The 18,343-nt window shown below is 41.5% G+C and overlaps 1 protein-coding gene across 1 annotated transcript in view; it reads right to left on the bottom strand.

Annotated features, from left to right (window-relative positions):
• The window catches only part of Rab3GAP1 (RAB3 GTPase activating protein subunit 1), a 217,164-nt gene that overhangs the window by 21,001 nt on the left and 177,820 nt on the right, over positions 1–18,343 (bottom strand). The window contains exon 10 of the mRNA XM_072303011.1: positions 1,386–1,455. Within this exon, the coding sequence (XP_072159112.1) occupies positions 1,386–1,455 (70 nt within the window). The remainder of the gene's footprint in view (positions 1–1,385; positions 1,456–18,343) is intronic.

Genomic DNA, 18,343 nt, shown 5'->3' with positions numbered 1-18,343 from the left:
ATATTTTTGGGCAAAATGAGAGACGACGTTTCTCCATTTGCGACGTTGCAGACTTCCTTAGAAATTTTATTTTTTTTTCGAGAAGCTGGTCAACATGAAACTTAAATTCTCCATGATTTTTCGTATTCGATAGCAGAAGATTTGGTTCAAAATTTAAAGTCGTAAATTTGGATTGGAGACTCTTAGCATCTGCCGAAGGAAGAAAATGAAACGCAGATACTAAAAATATCCTTCTGCACTGAAAATCTTGAAAGTAGATAGAAATTTTCCAAGAAGTATACTTCTTTGAAAATTTAAGAAGAATTCTATCTACAGTGCCCCAGCGTTTTTTTGAAAATTTATTCACCTTTTGCGAAATTTTTAGGGTAAATTTTTCACTTTTTCTTACGAAACAAGGGTTGCATGTGAATTCGGGGTGGTTTTTCACGGGCAGCACGGGCCCCCTCCGGGGCCCGGGCCCCGGTACCAGGGACCCAGTATCCCCCCCTTTGTGGCGGGCCTGTTTAGGGGGAAAGGGTATGTTTGCTTTGAAGCAACCAAGTACTGAAAAACGGCACCTGAGGCATGCCTTCAGACTCTCCGTGCTTCATTTCTAAGTCATATTCCTTGGAGACTCAAACGAAAGGTAAAGAAAATAGGCGGCTTGGCGTGGCCGCCCGATCGCGCTGGAAGCTGGGTATGCGTTCAGCAGGGTGATTAGAATTACTAGCATATAGATAGACTAAGCAATAGACAAACAAGACAAGAGGGATACGGAGGGATCATACCGGTGAAAGAGGTTGGTTGCGATGGACGAAGGAGGTAAGTAATGGACTAACTAACGGCAACCCACGGAAGGGCCTATAGTTAGTTAATCATTTCCTCCTAGTCTATGAGAGCCACCTTTGTCAACCAATAGGACAGCTACATTTCCCCTGTATCTATGGCTTTGTCTATCAATTTCAATAATCCGCCCGCGATGTTGCCAACTTGCAGAATCGCCCTTGCGATCAGGAAACCGACCTATAAATTGAGCACCGCACGCAATCAAAGCGGACAAGTCAAGATGCATTGCTAGCTGCGCCTCACAGTGGATCGAGTCAATTAGAGAGGTCGGACATGAAATTTTTACTAAAACTGCAAATTTTCATGTTTATTTTGTCACATTTTAAATTTCAAGGGGTGCTTAAAGAAGAAAATTTTACGAGGAAACCAATAAAACCACTTTTAGAACCTCAAAGTGTGGTATAAACGGAGTTAAAAGCGTTTAAAGTTTCCAAATTTTGTCCGACCTCTCCTATTGGCTCGATCCACTGTGCGCCTGCGCGCTGTTTCGGCGGCGAAATAGCCGAGATGCGATGAGCCGGAGGAGCATTAATCATAATAAAAGGAGTAAATGGTCTTACCTTTAAGTTCTTGAGGTTGGCTCACACTCTTCTCGCGGGCCTCGCGCCGCCGCATACAGCAGTTCAACATCTGAAACCGAATAACCATAAATCATAGTTGTTAGTCGTTGCCGGCTTTCCACATTTTCCGGGATCATTTGAAAAATAATCATTCTAAATATAAAAAAGTTGTCGCATACTTTGGACATCGTTCTGTAGCGAGTTGCACAGATTTTTGAGGCATTAACTACAAAAAAAGACTCTTATTTTTGCCCCAGCTGAAGTTTGGGACCGGCCTATTTTCAATTGGACTTTCATTTTACTATTCGGAACAACAATATCTGACACAGTTTAAAAACGACGTACGTACCATTAGTTTTCCTGTGCACTTGAGTGTTTTTACGGACGGGCTGGAAATCGTAGTTCCTCATTGCAAAATGATGTCCATTCAATCGTTTATTTCTATGTTAATTTTTGCGAGAAACACAATAGTGATATCAATGGCGAAACTCGCAAGCCACGCGTTTCGGTTTGCGGCTTTCCTGATGCACTGAAAAAAAGTTCCGGGCGTAGCACCCGGAGCAATCGAAACTACGGCTCCAGCACCCGGAACTTTCGGCCTCTGAGCCCGCAACGGACGGTATGTCCACACAGCCCGTAACTTTTTTTCAGTGCGTAAACTTACCATCACATACTTCATTTTTTAGATGGTGAACTACTAAACGTGAATCCTAAAGACTTTCGCGATATTTCTCTCTGTGCGAAGCGAATTCTAAGGAAACTTAAGGAATGATGTTGAATTATTTTCCTTTAAAAAAATAAAACAGGAGCGGGAATTTTTAATTACCGCAAACGAACTACGTTGTTTGGGAGTTGTCGTTATTCTTCTAGACTGCACTCCAAGCTCAAAAAATATCGGCGCTTTTTCCAGCATATGGCAGCCTTGGGCAGAATGAACTTTATTCATCTCTTGATCTCTCTTCCCCATTTCTCTCTCCTCCTTCTTCCCCCTTCCCTCCCCCCTTCTCCCGTCTCCATCCATGCAGCGAAAGAAAAGTGCGTGGTCTTGGACTGCAAAAACTTTGAAAAATACAATTTTCTGCGGTGTACAAGATTTGCAGTTCAACTTTATTTTGCAGCGAGAACGCACTTTCTTTGGCTGATCCACAAAATCACCGCATCTGCACGAAGAAATTAATAACACATAGCGTTATTTCTAAGCTGCGCTAGAGGTAAGTACTCCCTTTTGCAAAACACAGCCAAGTTGAAACTACTGATCTGAAAAATATGAATGTAAAAATCCCTGTTGAGTGATGAATATTTCAGCCGTCCTTGGGTGGGTGGGCACGTAGCCAAAGTGCTAAAAAATGTTCAAGAATTAAGTTACATAAAAACTGTTTTATTCAATTATAACAGTTTTTATGTAATTTAATTCTTGCAGATTTTATTGCACTTTGAGTACATACCCACCTATCGAATTAAGTAAGTGCTACTACCAGTGTGTTACAAATAAATAAAATAGGCGCTTTCTTAGTGCTCCTTAGCGCTCTGCGACGCCGAATGAATGCGATATGCGGGATACCAGTGGGAGGAGGGGAGTAATAAATAATCATAACTATTTCCCGCAAAATAAACATTTTCTCGAAAGAAATTTGGCAACCTTCGAGCGTTCATACGGCGAATTTCCTCGGCACAGTAGAAGTGAGAAAGGTCAAACAAAGGCAAAACTCTAAACCCGCGGTACTGTGTCTGTGTTCCGACTGTTATAACGACGTCCCATTCGAGAGACTGATTTTTTCCCGCACCAATTACACGGCGCTGCATTCTGTTCCCTAATTACGTTCCCCTAATTACGCCGCCGATAACCGAGTCAACGGGGCTGAATAGTAAATCATCGCTGATACGTTGCCGTTCCGTCCCTTGCGGACGACACCCGGGCTACGTCACAGAAAAACTGATGTATTCACCGAAATCGGTCGAGAGGGCTCCGAAGGAGCGCACTCAAACTCTTCCGTAGGACACAAACTGAAACAAGCAGGAAAGCAGCTGTAATACGTTCGTATTAGAGAGGCACTCAGCTGTTTTCTATGGCCTTGTCTCCACGAGACGTTTTCATGGGATTTGTCCCAAGTTCGAATCGCAGGAACGAAACTTCTGGGATTTTTCCCAGTTACCGTCTCCACGGGACGAGGCTCATGCGGTCCTGCGACTAGTTTGCGCGGGAAGATAAATTGGATAAAGTCGAGTATTATTATTATTATTATTAAAGTCGCTTTACAACGCACTCTGGCGTTCTACGACCCCCAAACGCCACATATGCCTGTCTTCCCAGAGGTTATCGGCAACTGACACCGCAACATCTCTTCGTCAACGCCCTGCCGCCAACCCTTTACGGGACGTCCCCGTCGCCTCTTCCCAGGTGGTACCCAATCCAAAACTTGTTTGGGCAACCTCTCCTCCGACATTCTTTGCACATGTCCATACCAGCATAACTGCCTGGACATGACGTCGTGCACGATATCTTTCTCAACCTTCATCACCTGGCGAATTCTCTCATTACGGACACGGTCCCGTCTCGAAATGCCGGCAGATCGCCGCCAAAAATCCATTTCAGTTGCCCTCAACATTTCTTGCGTTCTTTTCGTCAAAGGCCACACTTCACTACCATAGAGCACGATAAGTCGAGTATTTGACCGAAATTAAAATAATAATTGCACTCAATTGACAATTAGACATATTACTTTAACGAAACAAATATGAACATTGGAGTAATCAACAAAATATCGCACAATTCGTTTTCACTTCTTCTTCCTCTCTCGGTGGTCCCTAGGGGTACAAGAACCATACTTGGTACTGGGAAAAATATTGATTAACTCAATATTTTTCCCTGATTCGTAAGTGGAATTGTTTCCTAGGACAAATCCCGTGACACGGTCCGTGAAGACACGGCCTTAGTAGGACCGTTTTTATATGTTCCCCGAAGTAGATGAGCATCGTTGAGATAAAAGAAATCGCTCACCAAAATTTCAACAACAAATTGGCCGTTTTTCTGCTAAACGGAACCGTAGATGAGTGGGAAAGATGGGGTATATACTCTAGGGAGCTAGATAAGAATCAATATAAAAGTGGGCGTGGTTCCCTTTGGAGAAATGGAAAGGCAGGATTTTACATTCTTCCAAACGGAACTAAGCGCCAACTGTGTGCGGCACTCATGAGCCGTGGAAATGGGAAAAGAGCGTTGTGGACAGGGCTCATCACTGGAAAAAACACATTAGATCTAGAGTCCAGACTCTTAAAAACATCGACAAGAAAAATACTCTTAATTCAATCAGATTTAAGCTTGAATCAAGAACCAAGCCTTTTAATTCGAGCGGATTTCCTTTTGATTTAGGCTTAAATCTGATTGAATCAAGAGTCCTATTTCTTGTCAATGTTTTCAAGAGTCTGGACTCTAGATCCAATGTGTTTTTTTTCAGTGATGAGTTAAAGATCACGTTGCTGGGCGTTGGCGCTCCCGTCGTCGCCTCTGACGTCATTGGCGCTTTGTAATTCACAATTTCAACCCAGAGATTCGGTTAATGTGTTTCCAAAAAAACGGACCAGAAAATATTAACTGCGATGTATGTTACTTTGTGTTTTACTTTTTATGTCATACTCCATGACGTGAAATCATAAGAGTGACGAGTAACGCATAGCATCTGAGGCGCGAAGCTCTTCAGAAGGTTGGACCGCGAAGCGGTCAGAAGGCATAGTCTAGTTAACACAAAATACCAGTTACTTTTTCTCACTATGTGCGACGTTTTTCCTCACGATGACAAGAGCATCTGCGGAAAAATTGAATTAATTGGTCTCTCTTGCGACGGCAACATTGTCGTAGAACCGCGAGTTTTCGGAAAATCTCACCGTAGAAAAAGGCGAACTGAGTGTGGTGTAGATATGACGGCAAAGAACAGTTACACAAACTGGATTTAAAAGTGAGCGCTCTCGTAATCAAGGGCTCGAAAACGGTCTGGAAACTCATTAAAATTCAGAAGTAATTTTCTAATTCTATCCCACGGCAATGGCGATGCAGCAAGCAGGTGTAGGGCAACAGTTGTTTGTTGTTTCGGGGAGAATAAAAAACAGTGAGTGAGACTTCGAGTGCTTTTCTTGGCAGCGCGGTTCCCTGGTCCGGAAGTGACGGAACAGAGGTAAAGATTGAAGATAGCTTTGAATAGATCTATGACCCTCTGCGTACCCAAACGTTACGCGGAAAAGAATGGTAACGCCATAATGTTTGATTTTGAGATTTATTTCAAAAGGCCACATTCACACTAACAAACTGAGGATAATGAGCAATGGGCAAATAGAGAAGGTCTGAAGTAGAGAAAGACGCGTGTTTCCTCTTCAAAATTAATGTACAGAATGAGTCATACGACGGGAGGTTCGAAAAACAACTTCTGAACGTGACATAAACAAGGACTTGAAAAACATATGAAATGGAAGTTGGATTAAACAAACGGTGACATTTTAGAGTATTTTCCGAGGGAAACACACTATTTGTTCAGGCAATTTTACCAGTACTATTTGTAAACACATGTCTTGAAGGAAAGTTGATTTCAAAAATGAGGTTTGAGGAAAAACGAAGTCATGAAGAGTCATTGAGAGAGGCCAAGCAAACGGGAAAACTTCGTGACAGTTATTCATGGTCATGTGCGAAAGCTCATTCGTTGACCGTCACAGGTAGTGAGCATAATGATTCATCAAACCAATTTTCCTCAAATAAGTTGATGACGGTTTTGAGTTAACATCAGTCTGTTTAGGGCTTTTCTGGTGAAAACAAAATGATACGGACCATTTCATTATTTTTAAAATTCTTGTAATGATTCACAGGCCATTACTTTCAATATTTGTCAGGGGATGCAACAATGCGTAGGGTGAGTCAAATTACGCCAATCCTTTTTCGAGTAATTGATAATCGAAAGTTTAAAAAAAAAAAAAAAAAAAAAAAAACTTGTTCTCATAATATTTCACATTTTTCGAGAAAATTCTTCAGCAGCATTTTTAGAGTAACAACGAGCTGACTCCTTGATAACCTGCCACTTTTGATTTCTGTTTCTCTTCTATTAGCTATTTTATGGCGAGCATTTTTCTTCAAATGATAGAATATCGACGGTGCAAGGTCAGCAATCACATATATCGTTTGCAGTGTCTAAAAATCTCCGCCTCTATGTTATTTTTTTAAAGATGAACAATTTGACATCATTTCTTGAAGTTTTTGCAGAATTTTCCTTGCACAGAGAAGAAAAATCATGGCAGTATCAAAGAATGGACCACTAGACAAGGTACGAATTTAAGCATTCTGATACATGTTTCCTTGTCAGAATTTCACGTAGAGCACGATTCGCACAACGAAAATTACTTAAACCAACTCCTAACGAAGATATTAACGTTTTTATTTCACATTGGTTACGAGGAATTTGAACTGCCCGCTCACAAGAAACTCAAAGCTCTACGTGAATCAAATCGCGCACTACAACGGTTTCAGCAAGCTTTTCAGTCGAACAATGTTCATGTCCCACCATGTGTTGTTTAAACTACATATAAGCAGTTTGCTATAGCTGAGCCAAAGCGTCAAGATTGAGGTTGCCAGATTTGTATATCGTGGAGACTGTCATGATAACGTTTAGCGCGCGATGTGAATCACGTAGAGCAATGAGTTTTCATGATCGGGTGGTTTGAATTTACGCATCAAGAATCATTAAATATCTTCGTAAGGAGTTGATTTCGGTGATTTTCGTTGTGTGCATCGTGTTTTACGTGAAATTTTGGTGAAGAAACATGTATCAGAATGCTGAAATTTGTACCTTATCTAGTGGTCCATTGCCGTTGAGTAGTTTTCCGTTTAAAAAATAAAGTATGACAGGAAATCTGCGACGTCGCAAACTGAGTTATGTGATTGCTGACTGACACCGTCGATTTATATGGGTTTTTTTTTTCATCGATTCAACTGAAAATAATCCATGCAGAGTATGCAAACATTTCAAAATCATGAGCTGAAAAACGCTGACTCCGCGAGCTCAAATATTAGAGCATAACAGAGCGGAGCCGCGCGGCATGATGCCATCGCGGAACAACCTAACCAAGCGGCGCCTACAAACCTAAATGGATACTTCACGCATTACGCAATGCTTGAAGTATCCCCTTAGGTTTGTAGGCGCCAAAGCGCGTTCCGCGCTGGCATCATGCCGCGCCGTACCACGGCGCTTCAAGCAACTATTTCACAACAGAGGTGTTGCACAGTATCATATGAAATTGAAGGCGCTCCAACAAATGAAGAATAACAGGCATCTTTTAAGATATATATATCTCGTCAATATGTATTAAGAAGATAAACATAGTTCCAGCAAACTGACATAACGACAGAAATTCCAAAGTCGCAGCGGCCGATTACAAAAGCGTTTTCAGTTACAACTTGTGAATATAAAACTCGCTTAGCCGTTCATACGAGTCAATCTCGGGTTTAGATCATTCATGCACAAGCCCGTTTTTCACAAAAAAGGCAAAACAAGGCAAAGTTGAGTCTTAACTGACGTTCTCAAAAGATTGACATGAGAATCAAACAAGAAAAAATTGTTCATTGCCGGGTTAGTTTTCGTAAACGTAGAATTGTCTTACCTTTAAAGTTTTCCAAAAACACATTGCATGCAGTATTAAGGTGGCCCAATTTTTGCAATGTCGGAACTTTTTGGGTCGTACCCCTTGAAACTGATCCATTTGATCAAAAGACACTCTCCGCTAAGTTTTAGCCAAATCGGATAATAATTGTATTAACCCGTGCCGACGGATGGGATTTTACATTGAACAACACTTCTTTTCCGAAAAACCTATTTCCAGGAAAGTGTTTCCAGGAAACATCTCAGGTCATATTCGGCTTTAGCAAGAAACATTGATTGGGAAAGTTGCATTGGACACCTCGAAACATTTTTTTTTACCCCTCGTTATAGCGGTGAAACAACTGAAACATCTAGAAAACGCTAAAAAAGGGCAAAATGAAGGTATTAAACCTCAAATAATTACCTAGGTCTGCATCTGAAAACAAATGCTCAACATATGGTAGATTTTTAACACGTACTTTTTTACGCTTAGTCCGAAAATGCTATCCATTTTTCTCTATTCCATCAGGAATTTCCAGTAAATCGATTTTCTTGTATAAAAAGAGGGTTTTCCGGGGTAAAACTCAATTTTCAGGAGATAAACCTCAACATGTGATAGATGATTTTGATGTGCACATTCACGTTGAGTCCGAAAATGCAATCCATTTTTCTCTATTCAATCAGGATTTCCCGGAAAATCGATTTTCTTGTAAAACAGACGGTTTTCAGGAAATAAACCTCAACATTTGACGGATGTTCATTGCCTGCTTTTTAACACTGAGTCCAAAAATGATGACAAAGTTGCACCATTGTATGAAGATTTTCCGCAAAATCGATTTTCTCGTAGAAACAGGGTTTTCCGGGGAAAACTCAATTTTTAGGAAAAAACGATCGACTTTTAATTGATGTTTTCTATGTGATTTATGACGTTGAATTTGAAAATGACGACCATTTCCCTCTATTCTATTAGGAGTTTCTAAGGAACTAAAGGTCCTTGCTTTTTCCTCGATATTCAAAAGTTTTCCAGGGTACCGAGTTTTCTCAGGAGAATCCTCTTTTTACGGGAAGCATCTAGTTCCTCAGAAACTCATGATGGAATAGAGAAAAATGGATACCATTCCCGGACTCAGCGTACTCTGTACGCGTGAAATATCTACCATATTTTGAGCTTTGTTTTCGGATGCAGACCTAGGTAACTATTTGAGGTACCGTCATTTGCCCTTTTTTGGCGTTTTCTAGATGTTTCAATTGGTTCACCGCTATGACGAGGGGTGGAAAAAATGTTTTGAGGCATCTACATCTAATACAACTTTCCCAATCGATTTTTCCTGCTAAAGCCGAATATGACCTCTTATGTTTTCTTGAAATTGCGCATGATGCGGGAAATTAATTTTTCGATAAAGAAGTGTTTTTCAGTGTAAAATCCCATATAAAAAAGATGGCTCTGTTGGCACGGGTTAATAATATCCGATTGGCCTAAAACTTGGCAGAGAGGGTTTTTGGATCAAATGGATCAGTTTCTTCGGTAAGACCGAAAAAATTCGCAAAATAAATGTTGCCCTGTATAATTGGGCCACGCAGAAGCATGTTCAATTTGTTTTGCTATTATAATATTTTCTTAACTTGACATGTACTATTGTACTGCAAGGGTACAAACCCTGCAAATTAAGAATACATCCATTGCGCGGTTTTTCTGAAATTTTGAAGATATGAAACGAAAATTTTATTCAAACTACGTGAAATATCTCTACATATAGTGAGGATGAAGATGTTATTCATTCATGAAAAGAAACAACGAAAAGGGCAAAAGAACGAAATTGAAACCAATAAAATTGAGGTGCGAATATTTCCTTAATTCCAACATTCATCATCGTCAGATCAACAATCATAACCGAATTTGAAATGACTAAAACTAAAGAGAGACGGGGAAAGAGAGGATTTGTAAACTCAGAGAGGCAGGAACTTCTACGATACAAGTATGATCCAACTGCAGTTTCTTCCAAAAGCTAATCCTAAGGGCTCAGTGTTTCGGGTCGATTTTGAACCGTCTGCGGGCCGATTATTGAAATTGATAGACAAAGCGATAGACAAAGAAGACATAGGGAGTATAGAGCGATCCCATTGGTTGACGTGGTTGGTTCCTATAGACTAAGGAAGAAAATGATGGACTAACTGTCAGGTTTCTCGTGGGTTGCCGTTAGTGAGTCCATTGCCTACCTCCTATGTCCATTTGCCACCACCCGCTTCCACTAATAGAATCCCTCCAAATCCTTTTTATCGTCTTTGTCTATAGCTTTGTCTATCAGTTTCAATAATCGGCCCGCTGCTTTGGAAATTTCAGATTATCTACGTTTCTGACTAACCGCAATTTCACTGATCCTAGTTGCTGCGCATGATCCAGACTTCCTAAAATGGAATACTGCTGGTATTTCACTGCTTGGGCACTGGCGTTTTTGGGCTCGCTCCGGTGCACCCTCATCAGCAATGTCAAGATCGAGGGAGAAATCATGGAAGATGATCCTTTCCTTCTGAGAGTCGTTCAGAACACCATGCGAATTTCTAGAGCGCCCACGGTCCACGTCTCGAACCACGCATCTCATCGTTCCGCAACCTCGCTGCTTCGGTCATTCCACGAAAGTCACATTCCAACAACGATCGGCTACAAAAGTATTCGAGCCGAACAGAGCCCGAAGACCATCATGTTCTTGCTCGATGGCTGTCACGATATTTTGAGTCTTATATTCGGTTCCGTTTTGGAACGCAATATTTCGGTTGTGGAATCAGAGATCTCAGTTGTGGAATCGACGGATGCCGTTATTGAATCAACGCACCCTTATACAGAATCTGAGTGTTCGCCTGATCATTCAAACCGCACAAAAATGATATTGAAGAGCTCAATCGTCGAAACGAGGAATGCCAGTATTCTTCCGAGAAGCTTAACTATTGCATCGGAGAAACCGAATGCTGATTTGAAGAGATCGGTTATCGTGTTGAAAAGCTCGGATATTGAGTCAAAGGATTCAGTTATCGAGCCGATGGGATCAAATCTTGATCTACTGAAGTCGGTTACTGAACTCAGGACCTCGACCGCCAAAAAAAGTAATTCGGTCAGAGAGTTGAGGAGTTTGCCTACCGAATCGAAAAGCTATACTAATGAGTCGAAGAATTTGACTATCCAACCAAGGAACTTGATCGCCGGATCGATGAGCTCATCTTTTGAATTGAGGAACACGGCTTATAAAACAAAACGTAATGTTGTTCCGCCGAAGAGAACAACAGTCGGATTGAGGAGCACAAATTTAAAGAGCAAAGGGGAGCGCTACATCCCAAGGAGGATTCATGATACTCCGGAGGAGTTTTCACTACAAAATATTTGCTTTGATTACCACAATTCTGAACGAACCGTTCGGTATGGAGACCCCTCCAAAACGTGCGACCATCTTGTTCAAATCAGCGAAGAGGATTTCCACGCAGGATCAGAATTTCCGACAACACTCTTACGGCAAACGCGAGACCTCTTCCATCATCCGGTCTGGAACTCTGCGAACTACCTGATTTTCAGAGTTCAGAATCGTAGACCGGAGCGAATGTGTCTGGATGTGGACGGTTCACAACACCACGAATTCGACTTACTGCTCTCATTCAAAATCATGTGGCGCTTCTTCCGAAGCTTCAAGACCGTCATGTGCTTCGCCGAACAGTGTTTCAACTACCGACCTTTCGACGAGCTCATCGTCGCGTACACCATGGCAAGCGGTGACTACTTCGACTTCTCGTGGTCGAACGTGCAAAGCAAACGTCTATTGGTACAAATCTACTCGCGTGATGATGCGGACATTTACTTAGGCCTCAGTCACAGGCCCGAAGTCGGGATGTTCGTGTTGGAAACCGTGGCAGAAAAATTAAATACGACGGTGATCTTCCATACGCCCTCGGAACTCGACGAGGCCACCTTAGACAACGACGACTCGGATGGCGACGTCTTCGACGTTGCCGTCCGAGAGGACGCGGATGTGGTTATCCTTGAAGCCAGCCTCCGCGACAACTAGTCTGTTCTCATATGTACATCCGTGTGCAACTTTCTGAAAAAAGTTGGTGAGTGGTATCAATCTCTTCGTTATGATGTCTAGAATCAGAATTTGGATGGTGATAACCTTGAAAATCGTGCAGGAAGCGCCTAAAGCCCAAAAACAAAATGGCGGCCGCTCGGTAGGCCTTATTTTTGAAAATTCCGTATTATGGCATGTGAGGTATCGATTCCTATGTTTTTTGGGTCGTAAAATCCGAATATGATGTTTAAAATACCCTCCGATCAAAAAAAATGTCGCAAATCCAACATGGCGGCTGAAAATACCCACCCGGCGCGAAAATCGCTGAGTTCTCATTTGGCCGTCTAGTAAGGCGGCCAATGATTGTATTGTGTGGTCCCAGGTTTCAAAACAGAGTTACAACTCACTGTACGGCCCATAAAAAAAAACCAAAATCCAATATGGCGGCCAAAATGGCCGCCGATCGAAACCTGTATTTTTGGTATCGGCGTATGGCGTCGAGTGGGGTATCGTTTCTGATGTATTTTGGGTCGCACATTACGAATATGAAGTCAAAAATTACTCTTGGCCAATATTGAAGCTCGTAAATTCATCATGGCGGCTAAAATGGCAGGCATGGATAGAATAAAAGCAATTACACACAGCGGTAGTCCTGATTTAATACATTTGTGGGGCCTCTCAAACCAAATTCAAAGTTAAAATTCATCTGATCACACGTATACGCCTTTGCCATCCACTTTGACACTATAAATGGCTGCTACAATAGCCGATCTTAAATGATAAAATAACCACGTAAAATGTGGATGTCGAGGTAAGTAGTGAAACCATGCATCCTCGGGACGGCTATCAAATTTTAGGGTGTACTTACCTTTTGCGAAGTTTCTTATCGGAGTATCCAGGAGAATTTGTCTGCAAAGTCTGCTAATCGGCCGCGAATAAAAATAAAAGTACAAAATACTCACAAAAGTCTAAAACTGGACCCGACAAGCGAGTAAGACTTAACACTGTTAGAAGATTTTATGTGTGTTTGGGCAAATAAATAATAAGCAAAGTAGATGAATCATGTTTTTCGATGTATTTCCTTCAATGATTACAAAAATGTATTTTCAATTTAAAAGTTGTGTTATATAGATTTTGCCTCAAATTACCCAAAATCATTAAATACCTTCACATATTACCATGCCATACCGTCTTACCTTACAATATTACCATGCCATACAATATTACCTTACCATAGTACCATGCCACACTATATGACCATGCCATACCCTAGTACCTTACCAATTACCATGTTACCTTGCCAATTTTTCCTTAACATATTAACATTTTAAGTATAGAAGCTCTGAGAAAATATCTTGAGTTCTGATTGATTTACTCATCACAACTGTCGCTGGATTCATCAATGGCCTCTTCGTCTTCTCCCTCATCATCGGAGGATTCTATGTTGTCACAATTTGAAGCATCACCTTCACATTTGCACATTTCTGTGCATTTTAACCCTTGTGACCTACAGACGCAAGGTAAAGTGCAGCGCTTTTTAACACAGTTGCATCGGCAAAGTTCCCAGACCAAGTCTGGAATGCAAGGAATAGTTGAGGTTATCGGCTCATATTTGTCCTCAACTTTTTGCCATCCAAAATTGATAGGTGAAGGGGTTTCAGGGAATTGAACCAGATCCTGATTCCAAACTAAAGCTTGTAAGTGTGCTCTCAGAAGAGCTGGATTTAAGGCTGCTTTTGTGGGAGGCAGATTTTCATCTTGGCATTGCTTTTTGGAGAACAGCCACCATCTTACATCGCCTATATCTGTTAATGTGGTCTTTGGAAGGTACAGCTGACAAACACATTTCTCTAGCTGTGCTCTAACGTCTTCAGGTAGGAGCGATGTTTTCCCAAGCTGTACTAATGCTTCCAATAATTCATTATCTGCGGACTGAAAGGTTTTCCACCATTTTGGTTTCCCCTTATGTGCAAAGGATCCTGTAATGTCAGCGCCTGACAGCGCATGCAAGCCTACAAGAGCAGATGCTTTAAGAGGTCCAAGGGCGTTGTAAATTGGAAGTAGGTCAATAAACTTTTTCATACCCTGCCCTATAAACATTCCAACTTCAGCGGTGAGCATGGGGATGCGTCGCAAAGCTAAAATTACCACATCTGTATCAGGTGAATATATGTGTGTGCTAATTACTCCTTTTGTAGCGACAAAAACACCGTGTAGAATCATTTTTGTGTCAGCTTCCTCTTGCGTTGTTTGAAGGCACTGCACATCGGTGCCATCCGAAGATTGCACGTTGTTTCTCCAACTCACAATAAATTTCAACTTCTTAATCTTTGCTGACTTCAAAATTTGAATAGAAAGGAAGTTAGTCAAATCATCCTTCGTTTTGTCATGGGCCAGAAGTTTTCCCATTGAAATAGATGCAATTTTCATGTCTGCTGATATTTTGTAATGAATTGGTTCATTACCTTGCTGACGGCGTACTCTTGTGTCATTTTTCAGAGAATTAGCTTGGTAAGTATCAAAAACAATATGAGTTTCATCGTAACAGCTGAATTTTTTAATCAACCAGTTGGAAAAATCCTTTGCGAGATCCTCGCACGTCTTGAGCCCTGCTGGCTTGAAGTAGCAGTGTAAAAGAGCCATACCGTCTATTATGGCTGCTTTTTTTCCACTCAAGTCTGGCGATTCATTAGTGACTGATGAGGAATTTCCTTCATCTGCTTGTTGTATTGAAGTTCCTGGTAGAGATTCCAAAATGGACAGGAGTTTCGATTTATTTGTGCAGTGAAGCATTCTGCCGTCGGGACCAAATAATGATTTAGGCAACGCGGAGAACTCGTATGTGCTGATGTTAAATTTTACATCGACATCAGGCCGACGTCGCGATGCAATTAACAATCTTGAAATTAAAGAAAAATCCGTTTTCATGACAATTAGACGGTCTTTGTGGCATACTTTTATCTTTTTTGATGCCGATGCAAATGAATTATCTTTAATTTTTGTCATACGAGACCAAAACGGAGTGGTTTTTTTTTTCAATTCTTTCAGAAAAAAATTGTTTCTCAGCAGTTTTGCCAATTTCTGCAACATTATTGACAAAATTGCAGACCTCTTTCGGAAAAACGCGATTCGTGAGAATATGGGTTAGCTCTGAATTCTTGCACTGGAAAGGATTCGTCGTATTCTCAAATTCTGCTTTAATCTTTAGGACGTTTTCATCCTGGCGCTTTTGAATTTTTGTAGAAAGCTCGTGATGCTTCGACGAAAGTTGATTTTCTCTCCCTAGTAACTTTTCCGTCTCGCTCGCAATTCTATCTAATTCAGGATACACAAGGAAAAATCTGTTTCGAGCATTATCATTCAGCGTGATTCCGATGAGACCGCCGAGTACTTTCAGTTTCTTGTTTATGTGTTCAAGTGCTTCATCGGCTCCCAATGCGCAAAACGGAATTTCGTTTCGATTGACGACCCATTTGCCAAGCATAAATTGTTCCCAAATTTCTGGGTCTGTAAATTTCAAGTGATCAACTTCAGACAAATATAAACTGATCATTTTGGCATAATTTAATCTATTAAAAGAGAAAAAAAACTTCAAAAAATCATGAAGAGAAGCCAAGCATAAGTTCCAGTTTGCTGAGGTTAATTCATTTCTTCTATGTGAAAAAAACCGGGAATGTTTGATTTTTGCAATATCTAATTATCGATTACAGAGATACCAGTAAAATATGTGTAATCCGACGAAAAGAAAACATGATTTTTCAGTCATTATATCTAGTTTGCACGCCTAACAGAGTGCTTCCTAGATTCAAGACTGCTTTAAGAGCAGTCATTCATTGTGTCAAAATGGATGGCAAAGGCGTATACGTGTGATCAGATGAATTTTAACTTTGAATTTGGTTTGAGAGGCCCCACAAATGTATTAAATCAGGACTACCGCTGTGTGTAATTGCTTTTATTCTATCCATGCCTGCCATTTTAGCCGCCATGATGAATTTACGAGCTTCAATATTGGTCAAGAGTAATTTTTGACTTCATATTCGTAATGTGCGACCCAAAATACATCAGAAACGATACCCCACTCGACGCCATACGCCGATACCAAAAATACAGGTTTCGATCGGCGGCCATTTTGGCCGCCATATTGGATTTTGGTTTTTTTTTATGGGCCGTACAGTGAGTTGTAACTCTGTTTTGAAACCTGGGACCACACAATACAATCATTGGCCGCCTTACTAGACGGCCAAATGAGAACTCAGCGATTTTCGCGCCGGGTGGGTATTTTCAGCCGCCATGTTGGATTTGCGACATTTTTTTTGATCGGAGGGTATTTTAAACATCATATTCGGATTTTACGACCCAAAAAACATAGGAATCGATACCTCACATGCCATAATACGGAATTTTCAAAAATAAGGCCTACCGAGCGGCCGCCATTTTGTTTTTGGGCTTTAGGCGCTTCCTGCACGATTTTCAAGGTTATCACCATCCAAATTCTGATTCTAGACATCATAACGAAGAGATTGATACCACTCGCCAACTTTTTTCAGAAAGTTGCACACGGGACTGGATCTTTGTACATATGAGAACAGACTAAACGACTTCCGTCACCTTGACGTCGTCCCTGTATTCATCCCCGGACTGATCACATTAGCCGTACCTGAGAGAGGATACATGCCTTCCTACTTGATACCGGCGAAGTGCTTCACCCCAATAGTGTGGCTTTTTATCCTGGGGTCGATCTCTCTTTGTGCCTTCGTGCACGAGGCATACCGAAGAATCAGTGGGGAGGAAGCGTCGACAATTTTCACTATCTATTCCTACGTCCTCTGCGTGGGACATTCCCGCTTATTGATCGGCACTGCCACTGGGAAGATCCTCTTCGTTATCCTATCGTTCACCTGTTTGATTCTTTCCTCTGTGTTCCTGAGCCGGATGACGGAATCCATTAGCAAGAAACTGCGCTATGACCCTATAGATACGGCGGCACAGTTGGAGGCGTCGGACCTGCTGTTTCAGATGGAACCGGATTTGGGTGAGTACCTCTTCACGAGTGATCCGAAATACGTGTGGATCAACAACAGATCGATCGATTCCTGGAGGTTCTACAGGGACGTTCGAAGGGTATTCGCAGCTTATCCCGATCCTTTTGAGTGGGGCAGGAGTAGAAGTCTGTTGGATCTAAACATGTCGGAAGTGGCTTCGCGAAGCCTAGCGAGGGCGGAAACGGAGATTCTCAATAACGACGGGTTCATCCTTTTCGTGCCTTTGCTGACGAAATGGAAAGACCTCTTCTATGCCCCTGATTATAGGGTCATTTTCGGCACAACGGAGTTCCATATTGTAAAGGAACCCGTCATGACGTACCCTTTCGATCTGCGATTGTTATCGAATTCCGTGTACGGTCCGAAAATAAAGTCCATAGCGATCCGATTGGCCGAGGCTGGGATAATGACAAATGCGTACGAGAAGATTCTCGGGAGAGATTGGCTTGAAATGTTTCGACAGTACGAGGAGGTTTACGCGAACGAGCCTTTGAGACCATTCGGCATGGTCGACTTGCAGATCGGATTCATCGTTCTGATTGTTGGTTGGACGATCAGTGCGTTCGTGTTTATAGCTGAGCTCTTCTATACGAGATAGATCCGTGGATGTACTGACACTGAATACTCTTAACACTGCTAAGGTGGAAAAAGTAATGGCGCATGGAGAACCTTTCTCGACAGGGTGGTATCATTTCCACCGGGTCACTAAAGAAAGCAGTAATGACAAATTATTGAAATTAAAGGTCACATTGTTTTGCAGTATAGGCCCTGATTTTGAGCTCTTCTGTATTGTAAGGGAAGCCTCAAAGTAGGCATTTTAATGAGCAATTTCTCTCTTTTACCTGTCCCCTTTGGTTAAAATTTGTATTTTTCATGATGTAAATAAACCACTTCGTGTTGATGCTTCAAGTTATGAAGTTTCAAGTTCCTGATACTACATGAAAAAAAGAATGATTTCTGAAGATGCCGCATCTTCATTTCTTTCAGAGGTAGACAGGTTAAATGAGACATTTTAACGCCCACTTCTGCTTCTTACACTTGCAGTATGTGTATGTATGAACAAATGGGAAACAAAGTTGATTCATGCAACGTGAAGGAGGAGAACAATGCCTCTCTTTCTCAAATATTCTTGAATCACAACACTTCTGTGAAACTTAGCCATGATTAACTAAAAGAGGTTTTATATCTCCGATCACTGAAGGTATACTTACATCATAAAAAATAGCTTAACTGTCTTCATCGTCTATGCTTGT

The sequence above is a fragment of the Bemisia tabaci genome, chromosome 7 (genome assembly GCF_918797505.1).
Source record: "Bemisia tabaci chromosome 7, PGI_BMITA_v3".
In the NCBI taxonomy this organism is placed as follows: Eukaryota; Metazoa; Arthropoda; class Insecta; order Hemiptera; family Aleyrodidae; genus Bemisia; species Bemisia tabaci.
This window is presented reverse-complemented; position numbering and strand designations above follow the sequence as displayed.